Raw genomic sequence first — 26,298 nt, 5'->3', positions numbered from 1 at the left:
TTCTGGCAATCCTTGCTTCTTAGGCTTCTGAGAAGTCGGTGGCAGAACCTGCCGTTTCCGCGGAGGTTTTCTTTTTTGCTGCAAAGTCAAGTACCCTGGGCTGTTCGGGAAAATGCTAGGCACAGCGTCGGGTGAGAGCACCGGTTTTTTTTTTGTGCGCGTAGAAGGACGCTCCCCTTGTATTCCGCGTGATATGTTGCAGAGATCACTTCATTCGGGAAATGCTTCGCGCACACGTGGTCAGTAGGCTGCAAAACTCTATCTGCTCTCGGAATCGCCCGTCGCCACTTTTCTAAACGTTCGGGTTTACGCGGAGCCTTGAAAAGCGACGCACGCGTTCCGTACAAGTCCGATACCCCGACTTGCAATTCGGTACAAAGCACTTCTTGCCCATTTTGAAGCGCAGCAAGCCTGAGCGCAACTAATTGCACTCGGCGTCACATGCCGCGGCGTGGTATACGTTGAGTGAATCCCAGCAGAATACCAATCAGCCGAACAATGCACTCACAGGACTCACGGGCACAACCAAACAATTTTCGAGGACCCGGAGAAGCCTTCACACACACACACACACACACACACACACACACGCACGCGCGCGCGCACACACACACACACACACACACACACACACACACACACACACACACACACACACACACACACAACACAACACACACACACACACACGAGTTTCAGGAAATTTCCGAACGCACGCGAGCGGGCAGCGCGGGCCCCTGGGCTCCCATACTACAGCGCCATCTGTACTCTTGCGGCGAAAACTACCGCTGACTCAAGGTCATCTGCGAACACAATCTGCCCGCGCCTTCTCTCTACGGGGAGCGGCGAGTGTCAGCACCTAAATTATTCCTACACCGTGGTCTCGGCGCTTTCTTGGATTGCGGCGCGCGTCGGGTTTCTTTGCTAGTTGGCAGAATGGACCCGGACCTGTTCCCGGCTCACACAATGTTTTTTTTTTTTTTTTGTGCGCTGATTCGGCCGTCACACCGATGCTGCCAAGTCTTGGCGTGAAACACCGAGCATATACTGAGCCTAGCTGTCGAATGATATTGGACACCCGGCTGCGGGATCGCAAAATCGCGCCGCCCGACTTAGAACACAAGGAACATACGGTATTACGGTCGTAAAACGGACGGGAGAGTGAAAGAAGGTCGGGACCGAGTCTGCATGTCGAAGCAGCAGCCGAATGTGAACCGCAGCAGTACGTAGCCGTCAGGCCAACGCCCTTCGCGACAGCTAACGCTTTGAATTCGTCCTGTGCCCTAAATGCGGCACCTTTTTTTAAGTTCTCGTAGATAACATTGTCTTCCATCGCAGATCATATCGTGTAAACGTTCATACCGATCGCTGTAAGCTAGAAACTCACGTTCCCGGCGGGAAGAAACAAGTGTCGGCAGCGACTTCGGTCGAAGCTGCAGGTGCTTGACATTCATGCCTGACTGTCGAACGAGCGCTGGGTTATAGTAGTAAGCGTCAGGTGCGAAGTGTCGACCGCAAACGCGGAGTCTTCGGCGGGCGTGCGACGCTGGCAGTCCGATGCGCTCCATCCAGGCTGCTCGCTCACGCACGTCTCTAGGAATAACATGCCTGAGTTCAACACCTGAGTTCGCCAGTCACTGGGTTTGCAGCCGACGACACAGCAAGGCGTATTCATCTTGGGCGGTCGAAAAAGGCACTGCGAGTGGCTCCCGAACTCGCGACAGAAAGAGGCGGCAGAGGTAAATTAAAACCACATGCGCGAAGGCAATGCCCTCGCTCGCGCTTGCCCGAGGGGGTCGCGCGGCAGCTCGAGCAGACGATTTTCACCGCTACCGGAAGTGTGCCCGTGACGTCGAAGCTGCCGCGGCTCTAGCGAATGACAGCGTGTGGTGGCCTGCCGACGTCATGGGACTAGTGACGTCTGTTTTCCCGATTTTGGTTTCAGAATTGCTCCCTACGAAGACACCAAGCGGCCCACGAATTTTAAAAAACACGATTTTTAAAAATTCATAATAAATTGCCGGCTCAGTTCCGAAGACTCATACTTGGTGTCAATGCTTCTGAGCATCACTTCTAACATTTGCAAGCGGCTTTTAATTCTTTTCATGGTCCCTTTAAAGAGAACTTTAAGTTTCCCTCACGTTTATTTTTCACCAAAGAAGATACATCATCTAAGAGTAGAGTAGCGTTCTAAAAAAAATTTCCTGCGAATACTAAAGCATCGTAGCACGCACTCGTAGCGAGTAAGATGAGGCTTCCTACCGTCTGGCCGTCTGGTCAGATTTGCGCATGCGCATTGGCTGCGCACGGGCTCCCGGTACTCCGGTACCGGTAACGTAAACGCGGTACAAGGTGTCTATTGTCATTGTTAAAGGACCTGTCCCCACAGTGGATTTTAAATAACTGATGTAGTAGAGTAATGGTGTTGGTGATAATGGGGGGGTGATGGATGGGGCTGTTGTGGTGATGATGATAATGATTCTTTGTTTGTTTGTTTATTAATACTGGATTGAGGAGGGGTAATTGCATTATGATGACGGACCGTCTAAACTGCAGCGAGCAGGCTTCCATCTCCTCAGTCAGATCACCGTCCTTTCCCAGCGCAGCAGCAGCAGCACGCGCGCGCCATATGCTTGCAGCTCATTTTATCGCCGTTTCCCGACGGGGCAGCAGCAGCAGCAGCAGCAGCGCTCCCTGTGCGTTCGGTGTTTATCATAGCCCTCTATACAAGTACGCGGCCGCTGCGTCTCGTACCGCAGTACTGGGTCAGCCTGTCGGTCACCGCCAGCCGGCTTGCTTTGCGCTATCGTCGGCGCTTATCGCGCGAGAAGACGCGACGCTCCCAACTGTCGTTCACTGTCGCCTTTGACGACTCGCGCGGAGATTAGCGGGCGGAGCGATCGAGGCTGGAAAAGCCGGCGGTCTGTCAGGCGGTTTGGGAGCCCTCCGGACACGCAGCGGAGACCATGCCCAAGAACGCGCTCAACGATGCCGGTAAGGTTGCAGCGCTTTCAAGGGGTCCGACAGTTTTCCCACATTTCTTTTTTTCAGAATTCAGCTGATTTGTGAACAAAAGACTGGGTGAAAAAACGGCACGAAACAACTGGGTGCAAATTGCGCTCACTTCTTGCATGCCATTTAGCTTACGGTGTCTATATTATTCCCTTGACTGTAAGTAAAGGACTCTTGGAAAAACCGACGGGGCTGCACCCTGCAGTATTCACACTCTGTGGCGAAGCGGCGAACTGCATCGCTTACTTCGCTGTGCATTTGGCTTCTTGATCGCATGTTTTGTTGTCTCTAAGTCGTGCGGATTTTTCTTTTTTATGTTTAAATTACAAGCAGTCAAAACTGAAATGCGGAGTCAGGTTATTGTTCGAACAGGACTTATCGTAACGTTGAGACTGTAAAAGGTTAAACTTCAAAGAAGGAAAGATGGAATATTGTTCCTGGAAAGGAGATTACGGCTAACTGTCGTAAAAGTGTTTTTTATTATTATTTTCTTTCTTTAAGTGCTAATTGTACTTTGGTTTTTACTATCTTTGTTTGCAGTTTCGTGCCCAGCCCTGAATTAAAATCCCTCTCTGAGGTTTGCTCCGAGAATCAACCTAAGTTTACAAAACTTTAGCCAAATCTTTCTTTCAACTTTGCGAGTGTTAAATATTTCTTTTGGGTGCTGTCCGCGCCGATAGGGCGTGTCTAGTTTAGCGCTTGTCAATAACGGAGAGCAAGGAATATTGACTTCCCGTTAATATTTTTTAATAACAGTTGGTTCGCATCTGCACGTTGATCCATAATTCAGAAAGCACACAGGGCCACCAGACCTTGGGTCATTTTTTTCTTTTACTGTAGGGCAATCAGTTACCCGCAGCAACATGACTTGTGCCAACCTCATCGTGTCTTATGTAACGTAACTATGCGTGCTACAAATTCCCATCGTCTGCTTTTCCGAAATGAAGCTGGAAGTAAGCTCCTCCTTTAGATGTGTATCTGTTCTTTTAACGCAAGAGCGATAGTACCCCCATGTCGGAAAAAATATTTTCCGGCGTCGGCGCGTCGGCCGTTTGAAGTCTCGCAGTCGGAGCGGCTGGAGAAACCTAGATCACGTGACCTTATTGGCTTAATCACAACCTGCCCACCGGATTGTGAGCAAACTGCCCACCGTTGCACGTGGAAGTTAAATTAATAATTGGTCTCGAGAGGTTGCTCGGGAGGAGCAACCTGAGTCTCACAAGCCCTACCGGTGGCAGCAAGCACCTGCCATCGCAGGGCAGTGGCGCATATGGACATTGACCCATTTACGCTATCCCGTCCCCTTCAATCTTTTTTTTTCTACATTTGTTTAAACTTTGCCCAGGGGGAGGGGGAGTGGATCCAAAACTATATGGGGGGGGGGGGGGGGGAGGCGGCGTGACGTCACTAACATTATACAGTCACTCTCCTATAGTTTGGTAGTATAGTTACCACTGCGTACGTGACGTCATTATGTGCTCTGACAAATTAAGCGATGACTCGGCTCACCGCAGGCAGTCATCACAGCAAGAAGGCAGGTTACCAGTAGCATTTTACTAATAACGATTTACTTTTTGTAACTTGTAACGATAGGGCATTCCTTTGTCAATTGCAACAGCCTGTAACTGGTTAAAAGTTGCTGCGATTGACAAAGGAATACTTTATGCTCTTTTACGCTGTAAATTGAAAAATCTAACGGTTACTGCTGGGCGTTGGATTCTTCATTTTTGGTACAGAAGAAAATGGAACAGCCACAACCCTTCGTTCGTGGCACCTAGAAAGCTCGGAGACTCTAAGCAATCCTTAAATCGTCTCCGAGGTGCTTGCATATCAAACGCGAGATAAATGTGAGATTAGACGTGTCCTCCGTCAAGACAGGCAAGTTTTTCGACGAAAATGTTGGCAAACAAAGCTGTGCAGCAAGCAATTTTCGAGGATGAAATGATTTACTCGACAGAAAGCACGAGACCAGAATGGTAAGCTTACATCTGTGAAACTATTTGCCTGAAACCGGCTTCATTACATTTCAAGCAAGCCGCTGAGTACCCACCGGCGATGCAATGGGTACAAGTTTTCCGCCGGACTGGTGCTGGGCTTCTCTGGAGTGGAAATGCTTGGGAAATGGGTCTTCCTTTAATCGCACCTTGAGTAGAAGAAACGCCTTGTGCCATGACGCTGTTTGGCCACAGATCCTCTTTGCGCCGGAAATATTCGTCATCATCACATAACCTAATCCATCCATATCATAATCCCATAAAACCAACCAAACCAATGATCTGGTTTGGTTTGGTTTATTGGCGTTTAACGTCCCGAAGCAACTCAGGCTATGAGGGACGCCGTAGTGAAGGGCTCCGTAAATTTCGACCACCTGGGGTTCTTTAACGTGCACTGACATCGCACATTACACGGGTGGCTGAATTTCGCTTTCATCGAAATTCAGCCGCCGCGGCCGGGATCGAACCCGCGTCTTTCGTGTCAGAAGCCGAGTGCCGTAACCACTGAACCACCGCGGCGGGGCGGGATTACTGATCTGTAATCATGGTTTCTCCCAGCAGCGAATAGACAACGAACTTTTTGCTCTGACTGTAACTCTTTGGACTATATTGAAACTAGTAACAGTTTTAGAGTTACTTTCTTTCAAGGTGTGTGGCTAACTGTTACAGTGCCTTTTCTACCGCTACCGTAGACATGAGGGACAGCTGTCCTCTAAATTCTGATAAAACGGGACGGACAAAGGGAGAGCGGAGAGCTATCCTGGTCCAGTCATAACGGTTGTTATACAAGCATGCCACTGTTGTTTGCACGAAGCCGTTCCGTAATGCCGCCTTCTCTTTGTAAGGCTTGCTGACACACACCGTCTCCACTGAGAAAATATTATGTCTACACGGAGTGAGTGCGCGTCGGAGATGCTTATATGAGGCGGTGCTGATCTTGCTTCGTGTGAAAGGAAAAGGAGAGAAGAAACATTTCTTGGTCAGGGAACGTGCTCCGCTAAGCGCATCGTCACCGTGCTGTGCTCTTAAGAGAAACATGACTTCCGGGATGCGAATCGCGCTGATGTGGCTCCCGCGTTCAAGTAGCAAGCAAGCCCCCGCCTGGACGCCCTTTCCGAGATTTGACCCTCCTCTCTCGTCCGCCCACGTCACTCGGTGTTTGCGCAATATCACACAGGCGCACGTCCGCCTGCGTGACCAGCTTCATACCAACGTTACTAGATTACTTTACCAGGTAATCTAGTAACGTTGCTTCATACGGTGGGTGGCGTGCTTCGAAAACTGGACGCTGTCGACCGAGCCGTTCATGTTCTTCTAAACATCGTCGGTCTGCACCACAAGCCCCGCACGTAATACCGTGAGCGGAAAGATTGTTTACCGCAGTTCGAAGAGATGTGTACGTTGGGTAGCCCGGCAAAACACAGTGCAAGAGGGAAGGAAGTCTTCTTAATGAAGGAACAGAGAATTTAGCCTTAGTCTAAAAACCTTCGACGTGCTATTGTGTGCATGGAAGGGTGCTTATATGTAGAAAAAGGTGGTAATAAAAAATGGCGGGAAATACTTAAAAAAGAGGGGGCAAGTGTCAACGAACGGCATCTCTCGAACGCCGCATGATGATCCATATTTAACGACTCACGCATCATTCAAAAGCAAAAATGTAATGCCAAAATTTTGGCGTCTCTATCCCGTAATTTTAAGAATACATTTTTCGTCGGGAGCTCGCACAGCACGGTGGTTCGTTCCAGTTTAAAACTAGATAAAACAAGCTTTTGGCGCGAGGTTGTTGCATTCTGGAGGCATAACATCAGCGCAAGAACCAACCACACACACACATTTATTTATTTTTTATTTATTTATTCATACTGTTAACCCTCTGCATGAGGGTCATTACAGGGAGGGAAACATATACAGACACAAGTGCAATTCTCTTCCCTAAAAAAAGAAACACTCAAATGCACAGAATTACAGATTTGCACAGCAATCTTCCAGGAACGCGTTCACACCTATCACAAATTTGTCTACATCTGTTTGGTCCACAACGTCACTTGGTAGTTGATTCCAAATTTCTACAGCATCGGGAAAAAAGGAGTAGCGATAGACATCAGTACGTGTAATAATAGGTTGTAATACCTTACTGTGATTTTTCCGAGGGCAACGCTTCAGGGGAGGTGTAACATAGTGATGTTTATTAACTTTGACTTTATCATTCATTATCAGAAAAAAAAGTTTCAATTTCTGCTTTAGTCTTCTTACTTCTAGTGATTCTAGCTGACACTCTTTTAGCATTGCTGTGACTGAATCAGTGCGGCGGTATTTAGAGCATATAAAACGTGCTGACATCCTTTGCAATCTTTCCAGTTTCCGTTTTAAACCCTTTTGATGAGGACTCCACACTGCACTTGCGTACTCTATTATTGGCCGCACGAACGTCTTGTACGCAATCAATTTAATTTCTCTAGTCGCATTCGGCAACTTCCTCCTCAGGAAACAGACCTTCTGGTAGGCTTTTAAATAGACATTTTCAATATGGGTGCGCCAGTCAAGATTATTTGTTAATGTCACTCCCAAGTACTTGAGACACTTTACTTGATCTAAGGAATTTCACCGATATTGTATCGAAACATCATAACATTCTGCTTCCTTGTTACTTGCATGTAATTAGATTTTTGGTAGTTTATTTCCATACCCCATTTCAGGCACCACGAGTTTAACGACTGAAGACATCTATTTATGTTCATCTGATCTGCCGGGGAAGCCACAGGAGAGTAAATTAAACAATCATCGGCAAAAAGTTTCATTTTGACAGGCGATTCGACGATACCAGAAATATCATTTATATACAATAAAAACAAAAGCGGACCTAAAACGGAGCCCTGTGGCACCCCCGACAGAACTTCACGCCTATTCGATACTGCACTTTCTATTTTGACGACTTGACAGCGGTTACTTAGATAGGCCTGAATCCATAGTACTATATTTTTAGCGATTCCTAATCTGCGTAGTTTAAAAAGAAGCTTATGATGCTGAACTTTATCGAAAGCCTTAGAGAAGTCTACACAGACCACATCTACCTGCTGACGTTCATCTATAGCCTTGCAAAAGTCGTTCACTGTTTCAATTAACTGCGTCACTGTCGAAAGGCCGGTCCGAAAACCATGCTGAAATGGACACAATAGGTCATTTATTTCTAAAAAATGAAGGATGTGTTTAGCTATTATGTGTTCAAAAACCTTGCAACATACGGAAGTGAGTGAAACTGGCCTGTAGTTTTTTACAAGAAGTCGATTACCGCCTTTAAATACCGGAACTACTATTGCGCTGCGCCAGTCACGAGGTAAAGAATGATCCCGCAATGACTTTTCAAATAAAATTTGCAAATGATATGATAACCACTCAGCATACCGTTTAAGGAATTCCGTCGGTATTTCATCGGGACCGCTCGATTTCTTCGGGTCCAGAGACAGCAGCCGCTGACAGATGCCCTCCCTATTGATGCGAATCTCGTGCATTGAGTATGGCAACGTGTAAATTGTTGTATGATCACTCTCAATGTCATTGTCATCCCTACTAAAGACCGACTGGAAGAAATCATTAAACAGATTTGCAATATCGGTTTTATCAGTCACCTCATCGTTCCCATCCATTACCTGTGTGATTGCGTTCTTTTTCGCTGAAAAATATCGCCAGAACTTTTGTGGTGAGCTTGTGAGAAAATTAGTCAGTGTTGTATTGAAGAAGAACATTAGGAAGAAACACTCGCACACTCGACCGCTGCACTCAAAACTGGTTCGTTGCAAGCAGCGTCGCGCATGCGCGCACAGAATACACTGAGAGAGACACGTGCCAAAGGTAGACCTATAGAGCCGACATACCGTGTGGGGTTGAAATGGGGGGATAAATGCGTATTCCCCGTTTAAGCGCGGCTGACTCAGTTCAAAACCGCGCGGACCCCACCCCGTGGTCGCGTACGCTACTGAGCGCACGCCGACCACGGCGGGCCGTGCTCTACGGGAACAAAGGAACGACACAATGGCTGACACAAACAAGGCATTTATTGCTATAGCAACAATAACGCCAGCTAGCAACAAAATACACTGAGGAATCGAGGAAGTCCGACTCACCAGCACGGCTACGAGCGAACGTCCGCCCACGGTAGGGCAAAGGGATAAACTTCGAGGTCGAGCGGGACGGGCTCGGCGGGAGTAAGTTCCGACCAAGAGGCGCCCGTCGACGAAGAGCGAAGCCGCGAGCGAAACGTCCGCTTGCTTCCCGGTGCCGAGGGAGAAGAGACCCCGTAGCTCCCCGCGAGCGCGCAGCAAAACGCCATCCGTGGCGCTGGTGTCGCTGCGACGCGAGCGCCCTCCCCTGTTAGTGGAAAGTCACCGAACCGAGAGGAGTGCTTTGCGGAGGAGCTAACCACAGGGAACTAGCGCGTTGAGGGAAAGCGAACGCAGGGGACGAAAGCGTCCCCACATCCCCCCAACCTTAAATAGACCCCCGCGCCTGCAAGTTACATGCTATGGAGGAGTCTCCTGGTCTTCATGCACTTGAGGCAGGTCTTGCAGCGGAGGTCACGCCGACAGCGTGCACGCAGTCTTCCGCGGTATTCCGAAGGCGGCGTGAAGGTCTCCGCTGGGACGGCTCGCATGGCCCGCGGACTATGTGTCCGCAGGCCCGCGAAGAGGGCCGGTTGACCACTGCAGGCCAAGATTCCGCAGTAGCCGCCAGGGCAACAGCAGCCAGAGGTGGCTGCTGTCTGGTCTCGCCACAGCTGCCCCGGATGGATGCGGCGAACAGGATACAGGCCGCTCCGTCGCAGCAGGCGGCAGCGAGACGATGTGCACACGCCAGCAAGCCGGAGTGGCTCCACTGGATCTGAAAGATTGCCAAAACACACTCCGCATGCCTTTAACGTAGGTCACGGGAGGGGAAACGGCGTACACAAGGGCCACGTGGCTCAAATGCTCAACTCGCTAGCAAAACGTGTCGGGCGGCTGTGCAACGCAAAGTTCGAGTGAACAAAGCCCTTTCTTGAGTTGAACGAGAATGCTCGGTTCATGCGAGGTTAAAAAAAAACGGGTGGGCCAGCAAAGTGCGCCCCCCCCTCTCAATACCACGGTCCGGTGGTCGTGTCACTTTTGACAAGGTGCAGGAGGCTATGAATAGCCTTAGGCCTCACTACCACTGTGAAGGTCGACGACCCCCAACAAAAGAAAGACCCGAAACGGGTTTCGTGCGCGCAGCCGCGAGGAGACATCAGCGTTGTGGGGTGGTCCTCCCCGCTCACTGCACGAAGCAGCTGCTGAGTGATCGGCGCCCACCGTATCGGACGGTGTCGGAACGCCCGGTGCCGAGCTGCAATACCAGCGAGCTCGTAACTGCACCCGTGGCCCCAGGCCACCCGGCTCCCAGAGCCGCGACTCCCAGAGTCGAAAAAGAGACAGCGAGAAAATATATACAGAAAACTCGGACCACCCACGCGGCTTCCGTACTCACTCGCTTCGGGCTCGGCAACTCCGCGGGCGCTAGGCCTCGCGCTCCCTCGATGCGGACCAAGTGGTTCTTGAAGAAACTCCAGGAAGAAAACTTCACAAAAAAAACATGCTGAGCATGTCGAAAAGTTCAAACATGCTGCAGCGCAATACACCTCGCACTCAAGAAAGCAGGCCGCAGGTCCTAGCGATCAAAATTCACTCTAGGCCTAGCACTTGTCAAGTCCGGACAAAGAGCGTTCCTCGAACCGAACAGACTGTCGTCCAATGTTCCAAGAGCAGGCCCCACGTTGGGCTGCCAGATGTGGGGTTGAAATGGGGGGATAAATGCGTATTCCCCGTTTAAGCGCGGCTGACTCAGTTCAAAACCGCGCGGACCCCACCCCGTGGTCGCGTACGCTACTGAGCGCACGCCGACCACGGCGGGCCGTGCTCTACGGGAACAAAGGAACGACACAATGGCTGACACAAACAAGGCATTTATTGCTATAGCAACAATAACGCCAGCTAGCAACAAAATACACTGAGGAATCGAGGAAGTCCGACTCACCAGCACGGCTACGAGCGAACGTCCGCCCACGGTAGGGCAAAGGGATAAACTTCGAGGTCGAGCGGGACGGGCTCGGCGGGAGTAAGTTCCGACCAAGAGGCGCCCGTCGACGAAGAGCGAAGCCGCGAGCGAAACGTCCGCTTGCTTCCCGGTGCCGAGGGAGAAGAGACAGGGTTGCCAGGTCCTAAACTCAAAAAAGCGCCACAAAAATCGCAAAAGTAGCCAAAAAGTAGCCAACGTGCTGCCGGAGTGTCAAAAGTAGCCAAAAAAGCGCCAAAGTGGCAGAAAAGCAGCACAAAAAATTTGTAATTTTTGCCGAATGCAGGTTAACACTGGATGCGAATAACTGAAGTATAAAAGCATCAAATCAAATGAAAGGAAATACATGAACATCATGGGACAGGATCACGGAAACACGCGAGGAATTTCAAAGGGAGTGAAAGTGTGGGAAAGTAACCAGAAGAGTTTTCCTTCTCTGCAGAGGTGAAATAATTTGGGTTCCTAAGCCACTTTCATAACAATTTGCATCATCATTAAATATGGCATGCATGGCTTTCTCTTATGAAATTTTTTCACTGTTCTGTAAACAAGGCCATGATTTCATATGCGCCTATTTCTTGTTCGGTTTTTCTCCTGCAATCTTTTTTTCAGCTTTCTATTGCAAAACAGACTGATCGCCGCGTGCCACGTGCAGTTCATATGTATTGAAGGCATAGAAAGCACGCGGCCTTGGCCAAAGTTTTTCAGGTCAAATGGGCTGCTTTTCAGCCACTTATGGCTCCCCAGCTCTATATCGCTATGCGATACGAAGATCCTTCGTCATCACGTTTCAAAACTTTTTGGTCTTCCCCGCTCGCCACTAATCGGCTAAAAAAAAAAACCATGTGCCTTGAAAAATTTCAATCAGGACTGCAATTCTCAGCATCATACAAGTGGCTGTCGGGCTGGCATGTGCGGCTGATCAACTCGCTTTGAACCAGTTGTCAACTGAGCACACAGGTGTATCAGATAAGTAGCAAGACACTTCCCTGTTTACCTGAGGTGCATTCAGTGACTAGAGATATGACATTTCTTATTGCTAGTTCTAAGGAAGCTACATATCCGCATTGCATAGCAGAGCCAGAGTTTCGGAGTCTCGGCTAGGAGAACAAGTCCGGCGAGCATTAAGTGAACACAGGAGCGAGAAGTATTTTATGTCTAGGAGATGATTACAGGTACATTTTTAACAACAGGGCAGGTACCGTAGAATAACAGAGTTACGTGTGGCATTCTAACGCACTCCAGCAAAGATGCACTGGGATCATTGGCGAAAAAATAGGCCTATTATTCAGTCCTCCCTTCGAATTCAAATGTAGCCAAAAAGTAGCCAAGTAGCCAAATTCAAATTTTTGTCGCCAAGGGGTCCCAAAAGTAGCCAATTTGGCGCAAAGTAGCCAAACCTGGCAACCCTGAGAAGAGACCCCGTAGCTCCCCGCGAGCGCGCAGCAAAACGCCATCCGTGGCGCTGGTGTCGCTGCGACGCGAGCGCCCTCCCCTGTTAGTGGAAAGTCACCGAACCGAGAGGAGTGCTTTGCGGAGGAGCTAACCACAGGGAACTAGCGCGTTGAGGGAAAGCGAACGCAGGGGACGAAAGCGTCCCCACAACCGACACCGTAAGATACTGCATATCTTGTGGCAGAGAAAATGTCGAATTGCGATCTGTACAAGATTCGCTTTCAGCAATTCACGATCGATGTCATCTTTGCTTTTACCTAGAATTTTCGCACTGTCAAAATGCGGCGTACACTGCTCACAAGAGCTGCAATGCGCAACTAAGTGCACGTCTTTTTTTTTTTGTAATTTCGCTCGTGCTGCATTAAGCGGTCGTTGGCAAATCTAGCAACAAACGCCATCTAGATACGCGAGTTGCCGTGACAAGAATTCCGCAGAAGAGTTGCTTACACAACCTTTCCCAAAACCATTTTTATGAATTTTTAAATAATTTTCTTTAGCATCTGTATACATTTACACACGCGGCAGTGGGCTGAAAAACGTTTACTGCACATATTCTGCACGCCACAACCATGTTTTCGAAGGCTGTCACTTGCATCTGCCTGTTTGTCTTGCATATTGCCTCCCACATAAAAGAGGCATCTAGTATAGCACGTTTTCGACACAGTCAACAAATTTTATGCCATGTTTCTTTGTATAACCTTATTTAACTTCCATCGCCGCCTTAGTACACAAGTCACGCAGTTTGTTTTATGCTCGAAGACCACTTTAGCGCCTGCCCGTTGCGCTATCTGGTTTTTTTTTTGTTTTTTTTAGGTTATGGGAGGGCCCGTGGAGGTAAGGAAGGAATAACTTTTTCCCTGCTAAGCGGCGCCTCTTGATTGACACCCGTTTTCTGCAGGAACTTTTTCAAAACGCCTTACAAGAACATGGGAAAGGTACCCAACTTCTGGCAAACGTTCACACTGCTGTAAAAACCCTCACACAGGAGGTGCGGACAGATTTCTTGAGGTCACAAGGAAAGCAATGAGCGTGTCTCGTTTCTGCACTGAAGGTCACACTGATTACTTTGGCGTAAAAACCAGCATTGTTGAAAGTTAGCGCTGTGTTCTTGTGTCCCTTTTGTCCGTATCTTAACCGCGCTACGTATTTCTTCGTATTTTTATACCTCTGTACTTTTTTTTTATGAAATGGTATTATTCTGCGCTTGTGGGCGAGCTGCCTCTGCTCCATATTTTTTTTCTGTATTCTTTTTTATAGAAAGCCACTGATTCCTTCAAGAAAACATTTTAACTTATTTGTCTGCGGTCCGTACAATAAAAAAAATTTAAAAAAATTAGCTTGATCAGGCCAAATGCGAATTAGGCGTGGTAGCTCTAGCCTGCGTCGGGACCCGAACACACATAATAATAAGCGACAGCAAAGCAGCCATTTGGAATTTTGCGAAAGGCAGAATATCGGAGGAAGCCAGACGCATCCTCTCAACGAACCCAATTAATCGAAAAATATCCATCATATGGACACCTGCGCACGAATCTGTCCCTGGCAACGAGGCTGCGCACGAGCTCGCTCGAGATCTCTGCTACCGAGCGACCGTAGAACAGCCCGGATGCGAGGGAATGAAAGATAGCATCATTAAGTACCACGAAATCACCGAACACTATAAATTACATACAAAGATATTTCCACCCCCATATCGGTATCTCTAAAATAACGAGGCGCCCATTTGGAGGAGGTACAAGCTGGAAATTACATCTCAGTCTGGGTCTACCTGACACAGACCGGGGATAAGAATGACTCTAAACGTAAAAACTGCGGTGAAAGGGGCACTCTTGATCACATAATTTGGGAATGCGCCGGTTCCCCGGGCGCCGGCATAAGCAGTAACAGTAGAGAAGCCTGGGAAGTCTCGCTGCAGAGCGAGAACCCTGCCATCCAGCAGCGATCCACCCGCCTGGCGGCTGAGGCCGTGACACAACAATGTCACTTCACCAGTCCTTAGTCTGCGGAGCATACCCTACCCGCGTCCCAGGCCTGCGTTCCGGGACCGGGGATTTGGGGGCTCCTTCTCGGTGGACCAATAAAAGTTTCATTCATTCATTCATTCATTCATTCATTCATTCATTCATTCATTCATTCATTCATTCATTCATTCATTCATTCATTCATTCACTTTCTCCTAAAATCTCCTTCACGGAGAGCACGTACGTACGGGAGCACGGCCCGAATAGCTTCCGGTTGGCCACTGCCTTGGGTCGACATTGTTATTATTTATTTATTTTACCCTCAGGGCTTACAAAAGGCATTGTAGAGGGGAGGGGCAGAAATACAAAGGACACTCAGCAATTTGGTTAAGAAAAGAAAAAATAACAATAAAAGAGAAAAGAAAGGCAACAACAACGACGAAAAAACAAAAACGGCACGTATTCAACGCACACGGGTAGGTTACAAATACCCAATCGTTTGGTTGAACAGAATGCAGCAGAGTACAGCATCAAGGTATTAAAAAAAAGAAGGAACAGTCGTACAGAACATGATATGCGCCGAGTGCAAATTATGAAGAAAAAAATAAAATAAAGAAAGACTTCAAAATGTGTTAGTGAAGTACGAAAGCGGTGGTTGTCGGTGATAGCGACCGGGGCAGCAGGTAGATGGTTCCAGTCACGGGATGTTTTTGGTAGAAATGAATGTGCATACGTCATGGTGTTTTGGCGAGGTATGACGACTTTGTAGCAATGATCGATACGAGCAGAAACATGAGCAGCATCTGTGATCAGGCGCGTTCTGAGTTGATGGTTATGATGATAAATTTTATGGAAGAGGCAAATACGAGATATCTTACGACGGACAGTGAGAGGGGAAAATAGCTACTACTGGGGCTAGTTGGAAATACATACTTAAAGGAATTGGTGAGCGCTAAAAAACACGGAAACACCTATGTAAAGTGTGACGAAAACGTCATTTACAGCATTCCGCTCAGCTGCCAACGAACTTACGTAGGGAAAACGGGCAGATGCCTTAACAAGAGGCTCCGGGAACACGAAAGATCATGTGAACAAATTGCAAAATCCGGGAATCTGGCACCTCATTGTGCACACTGTAAATGCATACGTCACTGCTAAAAAACACCAAGGTAATAGGTAGGGCTAGAAACAGAGAAATTATCGAAGCTTTCGCAATGCACGTTGCTCCAGATAAGGAATGCGTCAGCTCCCCTTCGGTGATGTTAGGGGGAACTGAATTAACCTATCTCAAGAATAGTAATCTTCGGCTGTTGTAAGCGCGCGTAGTTTTTACCTGTTTTCCTTTTTTCCTTCATTCTTGTCAGCGCGTGCGTTCATCCCTCTTCTGTGCATGATATGACGTCAAATGTGTGTATATAGTCATGTTACTTTTGAGATTAAACAGTTGTTAGAAAACGCTTTGTCCTGTGTGTTCGTCCCTTTTCCGTGTTTTTTAGCGCTCACCAATTCCTTCAAGTGAGAGGGGGCAAATTTAGACTTAGTTTCATGTTAGTGACGCTTGCTGTGCGGTGGTAATTATTGAGCGATGAGAGGGACACTAACAGCGAAGGAAAGAAATTCTGGTCTCTCAGTTTACGAGACACCTCCTTGTCGCAGTGATCGGCCGGACCGAGACGGGTGTGTCGGCGAGCCACGAGCGTGGCGGCTACATGCGGCCCAGCTCGACGACGGGCTCTGCCCCGGGAGAGTACCGCTTCGACATGGAGGAGGACCAGCGACCGCCCATGTGGGTGAGTCCCCCGAACGGGCTCCCGAGTGGGCTGCGCAGGTTCCGGTCTTTGCAGAAAATCGACGACACGACACCTCCGCAGCTGGGTTCCGACCGTGTGATGCAGTAGAATGGGCGTGCATAGTCGACGCAGTTCTGCATCGAGCAAGTTGTGCTTGACAGTTAAGACACTATGCGGGTGTCGGTTTGTACATACAATGAAGGTGAAGTTGCCAGGAATCTTTGACCCTGCAACGCCTAAGCATTGAAAACGTGAGATGAAAGTTGCGAACTTTTAGGATTTCGCCACTAATTATTCTTTCTAATGCATAAATGTAAATAAACTGCGAGATTTAATAGGAAAAAGACCCTTAGAGCATAATTAAAGTTGCGCCGCCGCGGTGGCTCAGGGGTTATGGTGCTCGGCTGCTGACCCGAAAGACGCGGGTTCGATCCCGGCCGCGGCGGTTGAATTTCTTTGGAGGAGAAATTCTAGAGGCCCGTGTACTCGTTGTCAGTGCACGTTAAAGAACCCCAGGTGGTCGAAATTTCCGGAGCCCTCCACTACGGCGTCTCTCATAGCCTTATTCGCTTTGGGACGTTAAACCCCATAAACCAAACCATGAAGTTGCTTAATTTCTATGTCTTCCGCATGCCTAAAGACTAGAAAACTGCCGGCAAAGACACAGTAGGTCAAGAGGAAATTAAAATATGCTCTATCGCTAGCAAGTGCCACCATAAAATTTGTGGCTGTTTTTCCGTTAAGGTTGTTGCATGAATTTGTCTTTCAGCAAGTCTCTTGTATTTCTGGCAGCTGACGCTTTGGCCGTGCTTTGACAAATGCGTTGAAACAGGCTCTTTCTGTTATTATGTTAGCAATTCACTTAGCTGTCGGAACAGAAGTGAAAACGTTTTCACATTTTTTTTTACATACAATATCATAGATGATACGCCGACCGTGACAAAGTTAACAATTCCCCTGCAAAGAAATTTCTATTCGCCATCATCATCGTCAGCAGTAGTCTGAAAACGCCGACCTCAGGGCCAATGCCCTGTGTGTTCTTGTGCCCTGTGTGTTCTTGTGTTCTTTTTTTGATATGGTGATGGATGGAGTGCTAACGCGTGCCGGACCTAGCTTCGCAATCTCTGAAGTCTCAGTGATATCTCTCGTGACCGTATCTTTGTGATATGCGACAACTTCACATTTCTCGACCTGCGGATGACAAGCGCAATCACGGCAATCAATCCCGATGTTGCGAGCAGCATTTTTTTTTTACATTATTACAGTGTTCACTCAGCCTGTCGTTTAACTACGACTAGTTTGACCAACGTAGTAATTGCCACAGGACAGAGGGAGAGAGTATACAATGTTGCCTTTGCTGGGTACAAACTTGTTTCGGTGCTTTTTCATGCAGACGGGGACAATTTTTACGTGCTTTTCCGGTGCGTTTACACGTGCGAACAAGATATCCAATCGCAGCGGAGCCAAAAATAAAACGTCCACTCCCGCTTTTTTCCCAAATCCTTTTCAGATTGTGAGACACGGCATGAAGGTACGGAATGACCGCCACATTTGTTCGACTGCTAGGAGAGGAAGTGCCACATTTCAACTTTTTTTACATCCCCTCAGCTACAGAGGCGAGAAGGTTGATGGGATAACCAGAAGCAGTAAGCTTTTCAGCCTAGATTGAAAAACTGTGACCAGTCATATGCAAACACGATTTCTTGAGGGTATTGTTAAAACAGGACGCAGCAATGCCTCGTTTTACAAGTTCGAAATGGCTGGAACAGTACGGAAGTAAAGCCTTTCCTCCCCTGGGTTGAAGGACCACTGCAGCACACATGCTGAGCAGTGAAATAAAGTCAAAAAAGGAACTTTATGCAATCATTAGCAGGTACTTCATGAGTAATAGCAAGTAGCTAAAGGACACCAGAGAAAACAGAACATATCGAATTCACTTCTGTGTGAAAAACTGCACGGTCACATTCAATTAAAACCAAGTAATCATCAACAAAACGGAAAACCTTTCTGACGCTGGAACCCTAGAAACAATCTAAGTTTTCTATCATTCATCGCTAGATACAGGTCACTGAGTAAAGGTACGATGCACGCTCCTATGCGGATGCCTTCTTTTTGGATGAAAATGCGGTCATCCCATTCTGCATAGGTGGATTCAAGATAGGTTTGCAGCAAGTTTAAAAAGTTATTCACGGAGAGGCCTGAAGCATTCTGAAAAACTACAGCTCCGTGACTATCAATCGCGTCACTAATGCAAGTCATAAGTTTGTCGTGAGGAATAGAGTAATATAAATCTTTTACGTCAAAGGAAAAAGCACGCAACCTCTTGTTTTGGTTATCCTCTAGAAAATCAACTGCGTCGTCAGATTTCTTGACCTCGAAGGGACCGTCAATAGTTAGCAAAGAAAGTTTCTCTTCTGGAAATTTCCCCAAGCACTTTTGCCATGCGCCATTCTCAGACACAATGACGCATAAGGGGACGTCAATTTTGTGAGTTTTTGCCGCAAAGAACATATTCAGTCATATCTAGTTCCGGCATGCGTTAACACTCCGTCCATCTCCATGTAAAAAAACGAGCACGAGTTTCTTGCATCATCGTAGATTTCAATCTCTTTTTTTCCCGTGTTTTATCAGATGTGGCTACTTGCACTTAAACAGAGGCGCTCGGAATAAAACTTTCACTTGTTAGTCAGCGCTGTGTCTCGCCCCTTCTTCCCCCGTGTTTGTGCTAGTGCGCTGCTCATTCCTAGAGTATCTTGTACCACCTAACTTTCTGCCACCCCCTGCTACGCTTCCCTCCCCTAGCAACAATTATCGACGCCCTCAGGCCTCTCCAAATGGGGTTTTAATTTAACGTTTACCTCTGCGCAGAGCTGGAAGCGCATCCTGGTCGTCTGCCTGCTGGTGAGTGAACAACGGCCGGATGTCTTTGCTGCCGGTTTACGGAAGGAAATCGCTGTTCACGTTCTCCGCTGGTGCGCTGTGTCGCGCAGGCGGTGGTCCTGCTGGTGTCTTCTTTCCTGGGCGGCTACTTCCACGGCCTGCACACCGGAAAGAGGAGCCGGGACCAACAGGGGAATCTCTCCGGTGCGTAGACGCAGCACCGGTTTGGGACATTGCAGCCCATAGCGGCTAATGTTGTTTGCATATAAAAAATTACCGACGATTACGTTACTTCCTAATGCGAAATTTGAGCGCAGCAAAAAGCTGTTTCACCTTTTCGATAGATTGAGGCAAAGAAATCGAGCAACACATGTATGCGCTATCACAGAGTTTTTTTTTTATTTTTCACACGTATTCCTTTAACAAAGATTCCACTAACAGTTCTTGACAGTCATGAAGGAAGCTTTGTGGTCGGAGAAATAGACTGATATATGTTCGACTTGGTACACCAATGCTTGATTCTCAAAGACAAGATCTATACAAGTGCCTCGCGAGGTTGTCACAGCCGTGGGACGCGTTACGAGCGAGAGGAACGGGATGTTCTCCCGCATAAGTGTTAGGAAATTGCTGTTTGTCTTTATGTCAACATTAAAGTCCCCCACTACTAACATCGGTGTGGATCGATGGACGGTTAATGCGAGTTGCAGGAAGTGCACGACGTCTTTCGTGAGTGCGGTAGGGGCGAAGTAGGCAGCTACTACCAGCAAGCCGTTGGGCAACTTTGCGGCGCACAGTTCGCCAACTTCATGTGACGTGCCAAACATTTCGACTGGTATTGCAGAGAGACCTGTGCGCAAGTAGATAGCGACTCCCGCCGCTGTGTTGTGGTCTCTGCGAGCACCACAGCAGTATAGGAAATCTATGATTTCGAGAGGTTCTTCGGGATCCATCCAGGTTTCAGCAAAGCAAAGTACAGAGGAATGGCGCAGAATGTGATCGTGGTGTACGTCCTTGGCATGTGCGGCAAGGGAGCGTACGTTAAGAATGTGGTTGTGAATGATGAATCAAGTGCTGCCAGCGAATGACGCGTCCATTGGCTGTCTGCGTGTGTTACTGATGTGTGGTTAACATGTTAAGCTTCGCCTGTAAGAGTGGAACGCGACAGCGTCTTGCAACGCTGCCAGGGAGTCCACAGAACGCCATCGCCAATTCGGCTGTACGCCTTGCTGGACGGTAAATTTATTTTTTGAGGAAAGGAAATGTATCTCTCTCGCATACCTGGGTGGACACCTGCACCTCGCCGTAAGGGGAAGGGGGAAGATGGGAGTGAACGAAGACGCCGTATTAGCTAGACGCGCCTTTGTTCATTCCAAACCATTCAGCTGGCATTACGGAGTGGCTAGCGTGCTCGTATCGCACTCCGGAGGCCCTGGTTCGATTCCCCAACTCGACCAATTTCGTTCTCGGTTTTATAGATTTATGCGGTCTAACTAGAAAGGTTAATTAGGCTATTTCATATTTACATTATTGCATTTCTATCCATTGTGTTCTGTCATTAACCTGTCAATTGTTGGAACTGTCTACGATGTTCGACACAACGTATATGAAACGAGCAACGTCTTACTGAGTGGGGAAGTGCGTTGTGGTGGAGGGAACGCGGCTTCGTACTTATCTGTTTTTTTTCAGCAGCGTCTCCTTCCGCGGACGCTGTTGTCGCTGCGGCGCGCGTCTTTCTTTTCTTTTCTTTCTGACCTCTTCATTCTCCTCTATATTAATTAGGCTAATTGATTAATTAAGCAATTAACTAAACTCAGTCCAACTTAGTTGCAGCATCACTATACGATCCCTTTGATTGGTTGCATGGTTACTAGCCAAAGTACAATTGGCCCCATTTGAAATTCGCGCACTGTGACGTCACGAGCATTTCGACCAATTGAAAAGCATGACATTGGGGGCGGAGCTGGTTACGAGGCCGACGCCGACGCCGACGCGAAACCCAGGAACGGACGCCAAAGAGCTGCGCTCTAAAATGTGGCCGAAGTTGGTTAGCATACAGAAAAAGCATTGAAGACTCTGGTTATGCGCTTATCTATCGTACGGGCATGCAGACAAAAAAAGCGTCATCGACACCACAACCCAGAGCGCCCGCAGCGCCCTTAAGTGGCCGCTTCAAGAAACACCGAGGGAGGACAAATAGAGACCAGGACACGAGAGGAGAAAACAAATTCGTCGCTCTGTCGTAACAAGTCTTTTTGGGATAAAATGAGAAAACGTGTAGACACAAGTGACTGCGTAGAAATTTCGTCGGTCGTAACAACCTTCGTTTCGGAAGTTAGGTACGTAATCTAAGTCTCCAGCTCCAGTATCAAGCTCTGTCGTATTTTTTTTTTCACACTTTCGTAAGATGTTGCTGGCATTCCAGTTTACGGCGTGACTTTGAACCGAACAGCTTAGTCATGTTCACATTTCACGCATGTTCTTTCACTGTAGAATAAGTCGTCCGACCTGAATCCACAGCATTTTAAAGCAAAATAGTTCGATTCCGAGAAAGCGCTGTAAAGAAGTGAGACCATGTCTCATTTCTCGTATTCTCTGAATGATTTCATAATTACGTGGTAAAAAGAATAAAAAAAATCCCACACGTCTACCACTGAGGTAATTCGATTTTGAGCACAGCTCTACTCTCTGGGCGTCTAGCAGATTCGTCTGCCTCATTCATCGCTGTAGAAGAACTGGCCGGACGTATTATCCACTTGTCAGTTTTGTAGCTTGTTCCCTCTACGTGCGCCATCACGTAACTTGTTCAGTTCTGTCGCTTTAAACGTCAGCGCCCGCCGTCTCATCACTGCGGTCACCTTCTTCTTCGGCCGCGGGTGCAGCCATGGATCGGGACGTCGCTGAGCCTCTGCTCAGGCGGCGCATTTAGCAGCTGCGTCTGGTCACTGATCGCGGTAGAACTGACCGGATGCTCATGTGCCGCGCTTCTGCGTCACCTTCCGGCCACCCTCCGCTATATGGACCCACCCGAGTGGCTCCCGTGGCTACCTCCCTCCGGTTACAACATCGCCCCAAAGCCGCCGCGGAAACCCGTGAGGGTCACTCAGGAGCTACGCCCTAAAAATCTAGGCCAGCTGGAAGCTCTTTAAACGTGTCTTTCTCTCGGCCGCACGCACAGAACATGCCCCGGTAAAAGCCCTTTCGCATAGGGGGGACACGATTTAGAGCTGTGCACGGGCTCGGGCCGGCCCGAAAGCCCGTACCCGGCCCGGCCCGGCCCGCGGGCCGGGCTCGGGTCTTGCGGAAGTCTATTCACCCGGGCCCGGGCCGGGCTCGGGCCACGGTATTTTTATCTCGGACGGGCCGGCCGGGCTTCGCGATCGCGATTGCTCCTGCGTGGCTCCAGCCGCCCTACTGTTGCAAGGTTCGAAACTAATTTCCACATGAGTGGCCTCACGAGCCCAAATGACACTGCACAAAGGAAGGGGAGGTGTGTCGAACCGAAGGCACTCGCAAAAGTACCCTCCGCCACGCGTTGACGGGGCCGGGTGGGAGGGGTGGGGGGTCATTATCACATGTACGGGACAACAGGATTCTCGCTCGTGTGGCAACAACGACGTGTTGTGACCATTATCTTCTTGCTCGCCATGGTTACCTGCGTAGGCGCATAGTTTAGTTGCCGTCACGTGAATGCACGGAGGTCGCGCGACTCGATTCGTCACGGAGGGCAGCGAAATCGGGCATCAAAAATGTCGCTGGCGACTCATTGGGTCGCCCCCTCCGTGACGATTCGAGTGCCTCCGCGAGTCACCATACATAATAACTTGCAGTGATAACTCTCTACATGCCCCGTGTTTGCATATAGTCACTAATTTTCATCTAGACCATGAGAGCCGAGCATTTTAAAAACATTGAAATAGACTGATTTTCCTTAAATTATCTCTTTCTGTTTCATCGTCACTTCAATTTCAGTTTTGCAGGTCGGGCCGGGCCCGGGCCGGGCCTTAACTCGGGCTGGGCCCAGGCGGGCTTAGGTTTCTTCAGTGTCGGGCCGGGCCGGGCCTCCGTCAGTAGTGTAGGGCTCGGGCCGGGCGCGGGCTGAAATTTGCGGCCCGTGCACAGCTCTAACACGATTTTAACTCCCACTGTCAGGTGTACGTCTTGTGGACCGCCTTTTCCCGCTAGAGAACTTCATTTTAAGGCTAAATGATAGCAGACGTTCTTGGTGGTGGATTCCCTACAACTACTTTATTTTTTGATGCTACTGGCTTCGTATAGCTGCAGCTGTCGGAGATTAGGGAAAGAGTCTGCTCGACTAAAAACGAGGAATAATGTGATGCCTGCTGCACAGAGAGCTCACATATGAAGAGTTATCAGTATGCAATTAATGCGGGAGGTGCGGGGTTCTATCTCCAGTGCCGCCGGGTGGTACCCAGCGAAAATACAGTGAGTACCACCTTTCCTCTGACTTGATGATCGGCTTCTCTTGGGTAAAATTCTTGGACAGTGGGTCTTTCACCCCACCTTGAGCAGAAAAGAGAGCCGGAATGGGCTTTGCAACACAAGTTTTGAACCACACTCAAGCCACTCTCTCGTCCTGAGAAGGAGGCTGAGGTCTTTATTCAACTTGTAGGGAGCCTCGACATCCTTGCGCAGCCAAGGTTGGTTGCAGAGGTTACCTGACCTTCTTTAAAGCTTTTACCATAAGTCACTTCTAAAATTTGGTCCTATATTTTTACTAGGTTGCTCGAAATAACTTTTTAGGCCCATTACGCCACCGTTGATTTACACTTTTGTATAACATCCTATATAAAACAATTTTCTCTACCCTGAGCTTGGCGCATGATAGCTTTAGCCGCTTATGCGCCGTTAAACCCAACACAACACACACAAGTTTCGGTCCCTTGAGGACTTATCAACCGTGGGGGGAGGTGGGGGGGGGGTTCAAGCAATTCACCCCAAAAGAGCCCAGCATCATGCCGGGGGAAATCTTGCACCCGTCAGGAAACCGGTGGACACCCGACAGTACTTGGGATCGAACCCAGCACCTCCTGAATGAGAGGTGGATGGTCGGTGGTCTGTGGTCGCGATGCGAGCCACAAAGTGATGCTGAGGAACAGAATTCACTGACTGACACTTTTCTTTCTTTTCACCGATGTCTTCGCGGACTCTGCGATTCCCCAGAGGAACTGTTCGACTCGGAATGGCAGCGTCTGCCGTGCATCACCGAAGAAGACGTATGCCCCGAAGGGTGAGCCTGCCTCTATGGGCCTCGCAGCCGCAAATCGCGCGTTTAGCTCCGGTCACGAGCTCACGATGTTGCCCATAATGCTCCATTAGTGAGTGAACTGTTTATTCGGATAGAGAAGAATCTCAATTTAGGACAGTTTGTGCATAACAGTGGGAAAAAGATGAGTGCGAACAGAAGACAGATCACATTGGAGGCGACGACCACAAGCGCTACTTACAGCTGCTTTATTTCGCCCGAAGAACACGAAAATACACAGTGGTATACCCGCGAGAGCAGACGATTGGGGCTGGTTGGTTGAACTTGGTTCTACCTGTCGACTGAAAACAACGTAGCACATGAGCACAGAGACGAGACGTACAATGGCGTTAGCTGATATGAAAGTTGGTCTTCAGTCTTGTGGGCTGCAATCTCCAGTCGACTCTTAGCCATGCATGCAGGATTACAAGCACTCAAAAAAACATCATAGAGATGATAACTATCATAGAGATGATAACTATCATAGAGAAGACAACTATCATAGAGATGAGTTGAAGAAATCGCATATTCAGTTGCATACAGAGATAAAGACGTATAACCTATTCAGTCTGTTCTCTTTTTTCGATGTAGAAGGCTACCAGGGCCAACAGCGCGTGTTTACTTTCACTTCTGTTAAGTATCGTCCGTCTCTTAAAAACAGGCGCACAGTTGCTGCAGGCATTATTGTCGGCCATTTAATCTGCACCGCTGAGTTATTTTTTTTTTTAGTTTTTGTGCATATTTCCTGAGTCGCTCGTTCTCGCATCTTCTCAATTAAAAAAGAAATGATCGTTCCAAAGTTGATGACATCCTAGCAAATATCAGGAGGATGAAATAAATGTGCACGAAATGCATGCAATGCAAGGGAAAGGATGAAGTATTGTTGGTGAGGTATAAGAGAACGGATTATCTGGAAAGAAAAAAACTATAGCCAGGCTCTACCGAATGTCAGGTGGGCGGATGAAATTCAGAAATTCGTTGCGTTGGTACATGTGTACAGACGCGGCCGACGCAGAAGAGGGCAAATGGAGATTATGGAGAGCCCTTGGTCCTAAAGTGCTCATGAAGTTTCTGATAATGATGGTTATAATGCTAATGTTCTGGAGATATAGTAGGCATCATGTATACTATCATCGTCACATCGTGTGTACCATGTTTTTTACATTATATGTCGATTCTATTTGATTTTCCTGGCTACGTCAAGCTGACAAAACAGCTTTCTGCCCGGGAATTCTTTTAGTTCTTCTGATGAAATAAGTTCAATTCAAATCGCTGTGTACCTCAGCGCAACAACCATGTTCCTCTTTGAACGTAAGCTGACCAGTAGAGGCGCATTACGAATATTTTACAAAGGGATGCGAACACTGCTCCAAACCGCTACCTCCTGAAGTAGGGGTCCATCATTTAAGCAAGCGAGTGATACCTCGTCTCTCATCCTTGCACTGAAATAAGTTCTCCTCCGTGGAAGGAGAAAGATGTTAGGTCCAGCGATCCGTCCTGCTACACGCCATCCCCTATTAACGATCAAATACGTTGTTCTCGCTGGATCGACAGACGCTACGGGTCAAACAAATTGTAATGTATACAAAAAGTAGATTGGATCTCTTCACTCAAACATGATGCCGTCATCGTTAATAAATCTGTGAGGCATTGCCGCCGTACCCTTTGGCAAGAGAATGGACAATTAACCTGGAAACGAAGAGATGCACATTAGCCGTGGAGCAGACAAGGAATGCGTCGCCGAACGTTCGGACGTTATACTGATAAAGGGAAAATGAATCTCTACCGCCCAGCTCTCATGCCTTATTCACAAATCCGCCCATCTCGACAAGATGCTGTACGGCCTACAGTTGCGCGTCTAT

At 48.3% G+C, this 26,298-nt stretch overlaps 1 protein-coding gene across 2 annotated transcripts in view; it reads left to right on the top strand.

Moving 5' to 3' along the window:
* The first annotated feature begins 2,752 nt into the window (after positions 1-2,752).
* The window catches only part of LOC149334883 (ectonucleotide pyrophosphatase/phosphodiesterase family member 1-like), a 65,640-nt gene continuing 42,094 nt past the window's right edge, over positions 2,753-26,298 (top strand). Inside the window, exons 1-5 of one of the 2 annotated variants that reach the window (XM_089551522.1) lie at positions 2,753-2,994; positions 16,160-16,293; positions 19,162-19,194; positions 19,284-19,377; positions 24,355-24,421. In XM_089551522.1, the coding sequence (XP_089407648.1) occupies positions 2,967-2,994; positions 16,160-16,293; positions 19,162-19,194; positions 19,284-19,377; positions 24,355-24,421 (356 nt within the window). In that variant the 5' untranslated portion in view covers positions 2,753-2,966. The remainder of the gene's footprint in view (positions 2,995-16,159; positions 16,294-19,161; positions 19,195-19,283; positions 19,378-24,354; positions 24,422-26,298) is intronic. The other variant, XM_089551521.1, reaches the window with a different exon arrangement.

Source organism: Amblyomma mixtum, chromosome 7 (genome assembly GCF_055824585.1).
Source record: "Amblyomma mixtum isolate Tamu chromosome 7, ASM5582458v1, whole genome shotgun sequence".
In the NCBI taxonomy this organism is placed as follows: Eukaryota; Metazoa; Arthropoda; class Arachnida; order Ixodida; family Ixodidae; genus Amblyomma; species Amblyomma mixtum.
The sequence above is the reverse complement of the archived record's forward strand: the minus strand, read 5'-3'. Positions and strand labels throughout refer to the sequence as shown.